Here is a 12,707-nt window from a genome sequence, read left to right on the forward strand (position 1 = left end):
ATAAATGAAGAAAATGCACCGCAAATTTGCCCGTGGATAGATCAATGAAGATATTCAACCCGGCAAGACAGCTCGGGACTCGGAACCATGGGTGCTCGTTGTTAGTGCGCCATTCCGGTACCGGCCCGCCAGCTAGTGAGGCAAGCCTCATTTTCCAGCGTGTCTCCTGGGCCTGATCTCCAAAACCATCAGCGATGTAAATTTATGATGAATGCATTTGGAAGTGGTTAAGAACTCTAACCCCCCCGCGATTCCTACCATTTTGGTGGAATGATACCACCAAGACTCTATGATACTAGATGACATAAACGCACTTGGAATTCGGGCCCTAATGTCTTACACGCAAAGTCTTAGACCCAACACCGGCCCCCTGAACCTCACCCAAAAAAGACGTCCGTGGAACCAATAACAGTACTAATCATGCAGCTACCAGCCACTCGGTGACTATCTAGCACACCACAGAAAGTATAGAGCATTACAGCCGGGTGAGCCAACTCCAACCAACGCCGGAGACGAAATGAGCCAGTCACTCTATCGCGTGGTGATTTTCATTTTGCCGTACTTATCCACGTGTGCCCGTTCACTGGCGTGGAGGAATATAGGACCATCGAGCATCCTCTTTGTGTCCATGCCAGCCTTCCCATCATCACGTTCGGACTTGTTGCCGGAAGGGTACAGTTTCTCCATCTCGACCCGCATGGCGCTCTTCGGCTTGCCCTGCTTGACGCGAAGCTTCTCGAGGAAAACGTAGCTGCCGTAGAACACAGCGCTGGTGTTGCCAGAGACCGGGCCCTTCTTGGCGAGGAAGTCGTTGAGCTGCTTCGACTGGATCTTGCGTCCCTCCGGGAAGCATGCGCCGATCGCCCGCAGGTAGGCCGCGTTCGTGATGCCATCCTTGCGCAGGAACGCCCTGATCTTCTTGCGGATTTCATCGCAGGTATCAAAGACCGGTACTTCGCCTTCATCTTCGCCGTCGAGTTTGATGTCAGCGACGTCGAGCTCGGCCGCAGTCTTGACGGTGGGTTTGGCCTTCTTGGCCGCGGGTGCTTTCACCCCTTGAAGCTCTCTTTTCTTGAAGAACTTCCAAGCATTGTAGTATACGTCGCTACCAGAGCCAGCGTCCGGCCCGCTCTGCTTCATGAAACGATGGTAACCGACGGAACCAACATCGATAGCGCTTTGGAATTCGCCCACCTTCATGGCGCCGGAATCTAAGAAGCGCCTGATCTTGGCACGGACTTGTCCGCAGGTCTGGTCCACCTCCTGTAGCCGAGGATCATCGTCGTCTATTTCAGGCACAGTTGTTGGCTCAGCTACAGCGTCTGACTTGCGCTTCTTGGAAGAAGCGGTACGTTTGGCAGCAGTAGAGGCAGCCTTGGGCGTGTCAGCGGAGGATGGTGCCGCAAACGCCTTGGGGGCTTGTTCTGCTAGTTCCTGCGGAGCAAGGTTTTCATCGTCGTGGCCCATGAGAGGTGGCAGCTAGTCACTATGAGCGATGGCTTCTTGAAGCGCGGTTCGTGTCACTCACTGTGGGGATGGGTTTGAACAGGTCCCCAGCGGGCAAGGAGGTGCGAGGTCGGTTAGAGTCGACGCGACCTAAGACAGCTGCCGGATCCCAGGACCAACCAGTAGCCATTGTGGTCCAGAAGTGTGTCTCGTCAAGGGCCCAAATGTTTGGTATTGAACGAGTCACTGGTCAACTCGCGTCACGCGAGTCTACGGACGTCGGATAGTGACTAATTGCAGCAGAGGCAACTCGGGGGGGAGGACAACTCTAGTGGAGTCCTCTTTGACGCAATGCCACAGTCTGGACAAGCGATGGACGATACAGTAAATGCCTGTAAGAAGTTGTGTATTCAGAACAGTGACGGTCGGCGCGACTTTGGGAATGTCAACAATTGACGTCAAAGCTGGTCAACCTCCAGGGCGTGGCGTGGATCCTTGTCGGTAGATCCTTTAAGCTAGGCCATTATTAGTTACTCAAACGCGGGCGCCGCGAACCGGGCTGCCGGCAGCGCCCCAGATGGTACTATGTAGTTGGTGGTTGGTAGCGCTGACGGGCCCAGAGTCAGGGGCTTCCAGGCCGCGACTTGCAGGTAAGTTGGTGGCCAGTTGCCATTGATGCCTTCTACTGCGACCGTCTTAACCAGCTTTACAGGTCTTCGACTACCGCAGAGGCGGTCCTAATGATCGCATGGCTCCTGTCGATCCCATGCTCCGATATATGTTTATGAGATCAACAGACCGGAGACGCACTGTCTGTTCCCTCACATTGTGTGTCCGGTACGAAACCGAAGTTGGGATTTGGTTCGGCGGGGAAGCCAGGACCCTTGCCACAGGACGCGTCTCTGAGGAAGGTAACTCGTAAGTCAGACCGGAGGCAAAAGCTCATTGTACCGTTCATCCCCATGAGTGTGCGATTGGCGATTATAAAGCAACCAAGATCCTCGTCTCTGTGTGAAAAGTCAAAGCTGGAGCTTCGGGCTGGTGCAGAGTACTGCCTCAGGTTTGCGGCATCAAGGGCTGAAAGTCACTAAAACGGTCCCCGCAACTTCCCATATTGCGCGTTTCACGCGCCATCTCAGATATATTGTGACCGCGTGGATCCCAATAAGCCTCACCCAAAGGCCGTCAAGCCGTTACGGATAGCCAACCAAGTTCTTTCCAGCGCGGTCAAGACCAATCCCCCCATGGGACTTGGCTTGTGCAAAGTCGTCCGCACCCAGGATCATTCCGAGTTCCGACTCCGCTACCATGGTACCCTGCCGTGGTAGAGAGCATCAGTGGGGAGCTGGCCAAGCGTGGGCGGCCCCATAACATCTTTATTTCGTCTCAATCATATTGATCCCCAGCGCAAGGGCCGTTATTGTGCCTCGACTCCATTCCCAAATGACTAAAGGTATGCGGCTCGGCTGGGCCCACCTGGTATTCGGAGCTTTGAATGCAACGGTGGCTTTCCACCCGCGTCCCGATCTGACCTCACTTAGATACACTGGATATTAGGCACTCCGTGCCGAGTCGGCAGAAGATCTGCAAATTACACACCCTTGACACCGCTCACATCACTGGCTGTCCGCTGTTCATATATCAAGGTATTAGGCAAAAATGCCCAGCAGCTTTCTCTCTCCCCTCGACAGCAGACAATACTTGCGCCGAGCGTAACAATCCTTCGTTTCCTTCTCAAATCCCGCCGGCGTGACCTGCAGTAATACCAGGCCGTCACTAGCTCTTCGAGTTGACAACCCGGCTGCTGGGCTCTTATTTGTTTCATTACTCCTCTGCCGCCGGCGGTATCAGCTATCACTTCGCCGCCTCAGCAAGCTGGTCCAATACCACGGCCCCAAACATGCATTCAATATCTGCCACCCTTTTGGCACTGGCAGGCGCGGCCACAGTAGCAGCGCACAGCTTCGTGTCGAATATCAACATCGACCAGAAGTCGTACCCTGGCTTCCGGCCAATGAACGGCTCTGTAAACAATCCCGTCATCGTCGGTTGGTCGACATCTGCTTGGGATCAAGGCTGGATCGGCGCAACAACTTATGCCAGTCCCGATATCATATGCCATCGCAATGGCTCGAACGCGAAAGGCCACGCCCCCGTGGCTGCAGGAGATAAAGTCCACATTCAGTGGAATGGGTGGCCGCAGGGACATAAGGGACCCGTAATGGATTACCTGGCACCATGCGGTGTTGGAGGTTGCCAGTCCGTTGACAAGACTTCTCTGGAGTTTTTCAAGATCAACCAAGGAGGGTTGGTGAACGCGTCGGCAATGAGGCCCTACGGCGAGTGGGCCACTGACCAGCTCATCGCAAATAACAACTCCTGGCTGATCGAGATCCCCCCTGCAATCAAACCTGGGTTCTATGTCTTAAGGACCGAGATCATCGCCCTACATAACTTGACCAGCGGTGCACAGCACTATCCACAGTGTCTGAACCTCGAAATCACTGGAAACGGAACCGAGGTTCCATCCGGTGTCCTGGGCGAGCACTTGTATAATGCGACCGAGTCGGGCCTGAAACAGGGTCTCAACATCACAGCTGGTGTAACCAGCTACCTGGTTCCCGGGCCGACAATTATCGCCGATGCTGTTTCGGTATCCTTGAGTTATCCTAAGCCTACAGGCACCGGGACTATCATCACCGGAACAGCCACCGCTTCTGGGGGGTCGTCTGCCACTGTTCCGGTCGTGACGGTGACGGCGACTGTCACTGCTTCAAAGCCAGGGAATGCAGGTTCTCTGTTCGCAAGGACAACACAGGCTGTCAACAGTGATCGGCGAAGATGGTATCACCAGGGCTTGGGCTTCTGAGTTGGCTCTCAGCTGTTAGTGCTTGACTTCTACAATGTATATATTCCTCCCAGACTGCATATAAAACACAATTTCATGACGCGTATTTTACGCATGCGGATGGGATCTCTAGGTGAATTCTCGGTGAACCAGGGAATAGACCAACCAACTACTTGTTCCACAACCAATTACCAGATGACTCGCGGTTTGACCATGAATACATGATTTATTTCCATGTACGTAATCGATTGTACCCAGAACAAAAGAGGCGTCTACCAGGCTCCAATTGGTACCCGAAGAGAATTCGTGGACTTTCGACAGCAAACAATTATATGCAGAGAACAAACACAGGTCCAGGTAGTCACATTGCCACACCCACCAACCAACATGGTAACACAAAATTCCTGTAGTAGAATAGTTGGCATCACGCTATAAATCAGTTGGTAGGAAGTACAAAGAATGCGTTTCGCCGCACGGAGATTTCAACCAACATAGGACATACCATGGTGGTACATACTGCCTGATGATTATAAACACAAGAAGAAATTATGGAAAGAGCCACCTTGAAATCCCATTCAATGAGATTCCTCGCACATCACGATGTCGGACAGCACGAACCAAAGACCACAGTCGAAAGTGACTCCGAGATACGATATGAAGGGACCTTCGGACGACAGCCCCAAGGAGGGACGCGAAGGACTCGATACGAAAACCACCCCACAGTATCCGTCCAAAGTTTATAGAAATGATGGCAAGGAGGCACCAACAGATGAGACGGAAGCGTACCAGGATGGTGAAATTGTTAGAGAGCCCAGGAAGGCTGATGGCAAAAAGTAAGGAAGGTGAGTGTAGGGTCGTCTTCCACACCAACTGTCACTAATGGCCTACAGCCAGCTATGTGCAGTCTTGCATGGGACACGCCTTGTGATATCCAGGGATAGCTCTCTGTTTGGGTAGATGATGGAGGCGATTGTCGTTCTTTTGTCTTCTGGTTTTGATTGGCCTTCTTCACGATTGCCCCAGTTTCTCTTGACACACTCTCTCTATTAGGCGCATTAGAATCCAAACTGTTTTCTGGGGCGTTCAGAGTCCAAACCTGTTCTCGAAAGAACCTTCATGATACTTTGTGAAAGTGACTGAAACGGCGCAGGGTAATGTACCTTGCAACGGTCGATAGTGTATCGTTCATCTGGCAAGCCCCAAGCTCAATACCTCTGTAGGTATTCGATGATTCTATGTGGCTGGCATAAGTCAATGAGCACTTTTGTTCGTTTTGCGCTTAATACTTCCCAATTCCATTCCAATGATGCTGGATATCTTAATTGTAGTTTATTTTCCCCGGTGATGCCATTCAGCATTCCAAGATTACGCATGGTAGTAAAACTGTGTGGTTATTTATCCCGATTCGAAGGCTGCTGAGCCCGTCGCGACTGTACCGAAGGTTCATTAGCAGCTTGAAAATTGCCGGGGTTACGTATACGTCAACAGTTCGAGCTTCTGAATGAAGAAAACTTAGTAATCGGAATGTTTGAAAAGAGTTAACTCCGCCCATAGATAGGCTAATGCAAAACAAAAGCATGTGCATCATGGAATCAGATTACCGAACTTGAGCTATACTACTATCGACAAAGCCCCACCCATGGTGCGACTTGGTGTCAACTGCCGTTCACGGCAGGTGGTGCATATGGAGAGCCACGCAATGCACAATCGACGTAGATAGTGGTAGTCATTCTAAAAGATGATATATTGTGGCATACGTGAGCGGTTGCATCGAACATTTAGGACTCAAGATCTGTTTCGTTATCTTTTACTTTATGCCATCTGCCACGCCAAATTACTGGCAACAGCGCTCTGGACACCCGGAAGGCTCAACTAGGCAGTGCCGAACATTAGCACCTTTCAACGCAATTGATACCCTCGAGGCCACTGGAGTAGCATGGGTTCCTTCAAGGTGATAATCATTGGGTCAGGGCTCTCGGGCTCCTTACTAGCCAACGGGCTTGCAAACCACGGCATCGACTTCCTTGTCTACGAGCGCGATTCGTGCGACACAAAGAGAGAAGGGTACCAAATCCGTGTCGGTGAAAATGCGCTGATCGGCATGCGTGCGTGTTTGCGCGTTGAGCACTTGGCTCAGGTCGTCGAGAATATTGGTCCCAATGCCAAGGTCCCAATCATCTACGATAAAACATTTCAGCAAATGTTGGACCTCAACCGGTTGCCAGCCTACAGTAAATCTGTACCCATTGACCGAGTCGCTCTCCGTGAAGTACTCGCTGGTCCCATATTAAAACTTGGAAAGCTCCATTACGACAAGAAGTTTGTTGGTTGCCAGATCATCAAAGAAGAGCAAAAAGAGCTTGTCCGTGTATTCTTCGAAGACGGGTCGGCAGACACTTGCGATCTTCTCATCGGGGCCGATGGTAACCGCTCGAAGGTGAAAACTAAAAAAAAAATATTCTGATACCAGTTAAAGATGCTAATATGACAATAGGTTAACGAAATGTTGGGTGTTAATAACATTAAAGCAGTGGAGGGATTCAGGGCTCTGCTTACTAAATGTGATCTGCCGCTTAGTTTATACAACACCGTTGATAAAGAGGTCCTCTCTTCCCCAATTGCAACACTTCAGGATGGCAAACTAATGTACTTTTGTGGTATGACTCTCACGAGAACCTTCCCAGTAAGGTATATCTAACAATTCCAGCATATCTGCCGGCGGATTACGCTGCCAAGCGCGAAGCTGGGCAATCTTCCAACCCGAACGAAGACTTATCGTCATGCATGCTGTCTCTATGTTGGCCGGAAAATCTGTCACCTCCTTTGGATACTATGAGTTTGGATCAACGTTGGGGCGCGATCGCGGACATCTACAAGGATTGGTCACCAAAGCAGTATGTTACGGCCCCATTAAAATTTTGGTAGACACTAATGATGCAATAGCCATCAGATCCTGGAACTTTGTCGCGGTCAAGAAATGTTCATACTCAGTCCTCGTGTAGGAATCAAACCGACGGAGAATTGGCGCAAGGAGGTAGCGACCGCCAGCAAAGGAGCTGCGGGTAGCCCCCATGTGTGGCTGATGGGTGATGCACTCCACCCCATGCTTCCAAATAGGTGCGACAAAAGCCAATTGATTCAGTAGTCATCGCTGAAATTGAAAGTACTAATGCTACTTAGGGGCATGGGAGGACAGCAGGCAATGCACGATGCTGCAGACGTGTTGCCTCTCATTCGGAAACTCGCCGCGAAAGCTTCGACTCCGCAAGGGTTACAACCAGAAGATTTTCAAACAGCCTGTGATACGTACGAAAAGGGGATGATACCACGAGCCTTTGAGTGGGTTCGGAAGAGTGGAGGCGACAATTTTGTGGTGAGACAATGTTCTTTCCAGCCCTTGCCCCCTTATGCTGAATACTTCTTCTGCAGCCAGTCGATCTCTCCAAAACTTTGGATCGCCTTCTACTAGGAATGTTCTCCCATATAATTCCTGCTGCTAGGTTAGGCTACTGGCTTCTGTCCTTCTTTACGGACACCAGCGGGCGCAGGGACGCACCTGAGTTCGCAAGTTAAATCCCTCTTAGACTAGACTAGATATCCGGTCATGGAAGAAGTTGCGCTCTGAGGGTTCTGAGGGCATAGGCTTTGGTGAAGTAGACTATCCCATGTCAGCAATCGGCTCCTGATAGTACGGCACATGACGAAACTAGCCATATAGACTTTCTGGAAGTGAACGGCGAGGATTCTTGAGATAAAGGGGTTTACGTGTACGGATCAAGGGTATTTAGACTTCTTGGATGCAAGGCAGAATGAAAATTAGTGCCAATATCAGTCAAGAGCTCCTTGGGTCGTTTATGAAATTGGAACTATGTCCCCGGTATACCGATGAGGTTGCGGACACTATGGCCGTAGCCTCTGCTCTGCGTAATCTGTCGGGCTAAAGGCGGAAAACACTCGCGGAATAGTGAGCATACCGGTCTACTGCAAGTATCCAATAGCCTTAACGTGATTCGGGGCACACTCTTGCGGCAGATTACCCGAGAAGAGATCTCAGATCACTTTCCAAAGCTATCACCATCACACTTCAAAATGCTTCGAGGAGGTACAATTCACTAGAAGTTTATGCACGGTTGAAAGTCGTCAATATAATTGGTGGGTTAACAGCCGTGCTCGCCTCTCCCACCTGCGAGCTGTTGCACTTGCTCGATATCGACCGGACTTAGGTGAGGGGTTAGATGCCGGCAGAACATAGCACATAGCATTGTGCTGAGGGAATCATGAACCTTTTCTCCAAGAACCACAAGTAGATATATTAGCCTGCAGAAACCCAAATGATGCCCATTCTTTGCAGCTACACACAGTCGATGTGGTGGAGGAAACTAATTGAGTAATAAGTACCCGGTTGGCACTTCCAAATCAAGGCGATGGCGAAGAGGCCAGTGTCGTCAAATACGGTGACCATGTGGCTTTTCCAGATCCAAATTATTCTAGCCCTTGCGGTGGTTTCTTGGGGTCTGACTGTCGAAAGCGATTCACTGCAAGTGAATGGGTTGGCGACCCATAGAGGTATTACCGAGCTGAAACCACAGCTTAGCTGGCGCTTGATCTCAAATAGGCGAAATGACAGCCAAACAGCATACCAAATACCGTATGTTCTCGTCAAAGTTGGATTTCTTGGCATATCCACTTTCAGCTATGAGAAGCCCTAATTGGATGCATTGCTCATGATTTGCAGAGCTAGCATTCAAAAGTGTGGAGAGACAAATCAAGTCACAGGAAATTCTTTGCCAAGAAATCCAACTTTGACGAGATCATACGGTACAAGCAGCGACGAGTCAAGTCTCTCTGCGTGGCTCCCCAGACTTATGGGATACTGGAAAGATCTCTTCTTCTAACTCCCTAGTTACGTACTCGGGTGCGCCGCTGACAGCTCGAGTAATTGTGTATTGGCATGTACGTTCATGGGACTCTCAAGGCCAAGCATCAGAATGGAGTGATGTATCGACTTTCGAGTTGGGTCTCTTGGATGCTGATTGGGTTGCTAGTTGGATCGGAAACCCTGATTACTCAACTGGGAAAACCTTACTACCAATGCTCGCAACTCATTTCACGATCACATGCTCGAAGGTCACCAGAGTCCGTTTATACATTGTTGGTTTGGGAATGCATGCATTATATATTAACGGCCGGCAATTGATAGATGATGTTTTGCCGTACGGATATGCAAACGAAAATAAGACCGTCTACTATTTTACCTACGATGCCACGGAGAGCATAATGGTTGGTCGCAATGCTATTGGTGTTGAACTGGGCAAGTCTATTTATGATGCAGAAAAGACAAATGATGGCAGGTATACTAGAATCGCCAATCCTCCAAAGCAACTCATGCTTCGGGCGCAGCTTGAGTACGACTGCGACGGTATCCGACAGCCGGAAATCGCCACCAATACCAACTGGAAAAGTTATCTTGATGGACCCTATGTCGGAACATCCTGGTATGGCGGAGAGGAGTACAACGCTACCCTGGAGGTGCAAAACTGGCCCTCTGCTGACGGAAACATAGACCAGTGGGAGCCTGTGTCAATATTCAAAGGCCCTTCTGGAATGATGCCTGGCTTAATCTACCCTCCCCTTCAAGTCGTTGAGCTACTTTCAGCTAAGTCTGTCTCTGGTCCCGTTAACGGAACCTATATCTTTGACTTTGGTGTCAACGTCGCTGGCTGGTACTCCCTTAATATTAACGAATCCACTAGCACCCGCATCGTCATGAGACCCGGTGAGAAGGTCAAAAATGGCACCGTCGACCAATCGACTAGTGGCAAAAACGTTTACGATGGATACACTTCGAATGGAGTACCATTTACCTACCGTCCTAAATTTGTTTAACCTGGATTTAGATATCTCGGTGTCAATCTGACAGTGCAGCATCTGATGCAGTAGCCCTGGTGATTCGAGCGTCATCCAAGCCAGTGGGTGCATTTGAAAGCAGCGATGCTATGCTTAATTCAATTCACACTATCACGGATCGTGCCATACAGAGTGACATGTATTCAGCCTTCACTGATTGCCCTCATCGCGAGAAACTCGGCTGGCTAGAGCAAGACCACTTAGTTTTTGATCCGCTTGCACGGAATTACGACATCCATGCCTTGGGACGCGCTACCATGAAGGCAATGGCCGACACGCAAACCAGTGACGGGCTTATTCCTGATATCGGGCCAGAAAATACAGTATTCACCTATGGTTACAGGGATGACTCTGACTGGGGAAACGCGGTTTCAACCCTGGCCTGGCAGCTCTATGAGACGTATGGCGATCTCAAACTCCTACGTGATAACTACAGCATGATGCAATCGTACGTTGCATATCTGTCCAACAAAACCACAACCTACATCATAAACAACTCGGGTCTGGGCGATTGGATCACCTTCGGCAACCGCACGCCGAAGAATTATACGGCAACCTTTGGATACGATCAAGCAGTGGATGCTATGGTCAACGTTGCTGCGATACTGGGAAAACATGAAGACGCACTGTATTACACAACGTTGCGAACTAATATCAGCAATGCCTGGAATGCCAACTTTTTCTACGCGTCCAATAGCTCATATGGTCCCACGCAGGCTGATAATGCCCTAGCAATTCAGATGAAACTCGTACGTCCTAGTGTTCACGTTGCAGTGGCAGGAAATATCCTAAGGGACATTGCTGCAAATGGGGACCATTTGACGGTTGGGGAAATCGCGTTGCCAGCACTCTTCGTCGCCCTTCAATCCGTCGATCGCAATGACTTGATACACAGAATCGTAACCAACCCGACTTCCCCATCCTATGCGTATCAGGTTCTCAATGGCGCTACTTCGCTGAATGAGCGGTGGAATGGTCAGACGGCGGGAGCGTCTTTGAATCATTTCATGCTTGGCTACGTTGATAAGTGGATCATGGAGATTTCCGGCATGAAGCAGTCAAAGGGATCAATTGCATGGGCGTCTGTTGATTTCAGTCCGGTATTCGTTGGCAACTTGACTTATGCCGCGTCGAGGTACAGGAGCGCCCGTGGGTTAATAGCCGCTCACTGGCGGCTTTCGGATAGCCAAATGGCGTATAACATCACGGTTCCTGTTGGATCTGTTGGGATAGTATCAATCAAAGGATATGAAAATGTCTCTGAAGGAGGTGTGGACATGAGTGGTAAGATCTGCCGGAAGGGATTCTCGATGTGCGCAGCAATGGTACTTATCACACCATCTCCATTGGGTCCGGGACATACATATTCCACGCATGCTGAGGGAAAGTGCACAATTATAAGAAGCTAACTCGATAAGGGTCATGGTATCAGAATGGGAGATGCTGAGTCATGATCCATGGAGAAGAACATGAGGCGCCGTACGGCATATGATATACTAATTGACGCGGCCATCGTTCCTGTTCTTGGACTGGCAAAGGAACCCGAATAGCATCGTTAAGTTTTGTTATGGGTAAATATCAAATATACTATCAGTCTCAAGAAATGCTGAGTTGGACGGCTTTATTCATCGATACGATTATAAATATGCCAAAAAATGGGGAGGGCTTTATTTGTTTGGGAGACATTGCTATCTCCAGAACCAATTTTCGCCTATCTTGCGCATTGATGTATAGGACCTGTCCTGGTCAAAATCATGAGGAGACAGTATGAAATACCCGTCTAAAGCGCCTGCGACATTTCTATTACAATAATTAGATGGTTTGGATATGTTGCGGTGCGATGTTAGCTTTAACATTGATATCAGAATCCAGTTCCTACCTAAACACTTGCGCGGTTCCTTTCGTAGAATACATTATAGCCAAGACGGAGGCTTCATTGGTAAGTAAAAAAGCCTATGTTAGGCCTGGGTCTACCAGTGCGATGATGAAGTTTCGTTGGCGCTTCCATTACTTCCAGCATAGTGGCTCGAAGGACCAGATTCTATCAATATACCGTTCCACAACCTGTACATACTGCTTCGAAAGGCCGGTTCCTAGGGCACATGCTACCAGTAGAACGAATGATCTGTAGAGCCGAGGTGTTGCCCTGGTGTTATCATATGCTTGAGGTCAATGTTAGCAAAACGCTGCGAAGCGTATCCGGCCGTGAGTATTGAGTCGTACGATGCTAAAACCACGTCAGCGCCATTGCCCAACCACAGAGTTTGCTGGCATTACAGTGTGTTATGGGTCGACCCCGGCATTTTATACCGGCAATCTTAGGCATGGCGGCCACGGCTCCCCACAATCATGCGCGCTATTCTTAGGGTGACAGTCAGCTACGGGGTTCCGCGAAACACACGGCAGCATCGTCGGGCTCGGGTTTATGTGCAACCACAAGGGTCCCACTGCTGGCTGGCATGAGTGAGATGTAATTTGGCATTTGCTTGGGATCCCGGCCTCCAAT

The 12,707-nt window shown here is 49.8% G+C and overlaps 6 protein-coding genes across 6 annotated transcripts; 5 read left to right on the forward strand and 1 right to left on the reverse strand.

The window, feature by feature from the left end:
• Positions 1-531: 531 nt before the first annotated feature.
• On the reverse strand, positions 532-1,636 carry JN550_007096 (uncharacterized protein; the record flags this gene model as incomplete). The annotated part of the gene is made up of 2 exons (XM_049318909.1): positions 532-1,479; positions 1,529-1,636. The coding sequence occupies 2 exons, from the start codon at positions 1,634-1,636 to the stop codon at positions 532-534; spliced, it is 1,056 nt and encodes a 351-aa protein (XP_049170991.1).
• A 1,710-nt stretch (positions 1,637-3,346) lies between these two features.
• JN550_007097 (uncharacterized protein) lies at positions 3,347-4,315 on the forward strand (the record flags this gene model as incomplete). Its single annotated transcript, XM_049318910.1, has 1 exon — positions 3,347-4,315. The coding sequence occupies one exon, from the start codon at positions 3,347-3,349 to the stop codon at positions 4,313-4,315; it is 969 nt and encodes a 322-aa protein (XP_049170992.1).
• Positions 4,316-4,894: 579 nt separating this feature from the next.
• JN550_007098 (uncharacterized protein) lies at positions 4,895-5,131 on the forward strand (the record flags this gene model as incomplete). The annotated part of the gene is made up of 1 exon (XM_049318911.1): positions 4,895-5,131. The coding sequence occupies one exon, from the start codon at positions 4,895-4,897 to the stop codon at positions 5,129-5,131; it is 237 nt and encodes a 78-aa protein (XP_049170993.1).
• A 1,099-nt stretch (positions 5,132-6,230) lies between these two features.
• JN550_007099 (uncharacterized protein) lies at positions 6,231-7,867 on the forward strand (the record flags this gene model as incomplete). Its single annotated transcript, XM_049318912.1, has 6 exons — positions 6,231-6,731; positions 6,789-6,951; positions 7,002-7,188; positions 7,238-7,411; positions 7,475-7,667; positions 7,724-7,867. 6 exons carry the CDS (start codon positions 6,231-6,233, stop codon positions 7,865-7,867), a joined length of 1,362 nt encoding a protein of 453 aa, XP_049170994.1.
• A 1,704-nt stretch (positions 7,868-9,571) lies between these two features.
• JN550_007100 (uncharacterized protein) lies at positions 9,572-10,180 on the forward strand (the record flags this gene model as incomplete). Its single annotated transcript, XM_049318913.1, has 1 exon — positions 9,572-10,180. One exon carries the CDS (start codon positions 9,572-9,574, stop codon positions 10,178-10,180), a length of 609 nt encoding a protein of 202 aa, XP_049170995.1.
• A 278-nt stretch (positions 10,181-10,458) lies between these two features.
• Positions 10,459-11,610, forward strand: JN550_007101 (uncharacterized protein; the record flags this gene model as incomplete). Its single annotated transcript, XM_049318914.1, has 1 exon — positions 10,459-11,610. The coding sequence occupies one exon, from the start codon at positions 10,459-10,461 to the stop codon at positions 11,608-11,610; it is 1,152 nt and encodes a 383-aa protein (XP_049170996.1).
• Between the last annotated feature and the right edge of the window lie 1,097 nt (positions 11,611-12,707).

This window comes from Neoarthrinium moseri (genome assembly GCF_022829205.1).
Source record: "Neoarthrinium moseri strain CBS 164.80 chromosome Unknown scaffold26_Wmoseri_CBS_16480, whole genome shotgun sequence".
Taxonomy (NCBI): domain Eukaryota; kingdom Fungi; phylum Ascomycota; class Sordariomycetes; order Amphisphaeriales; family Apiosporaceae; genus Neoarthrinium; species Neoarthrinium moseri.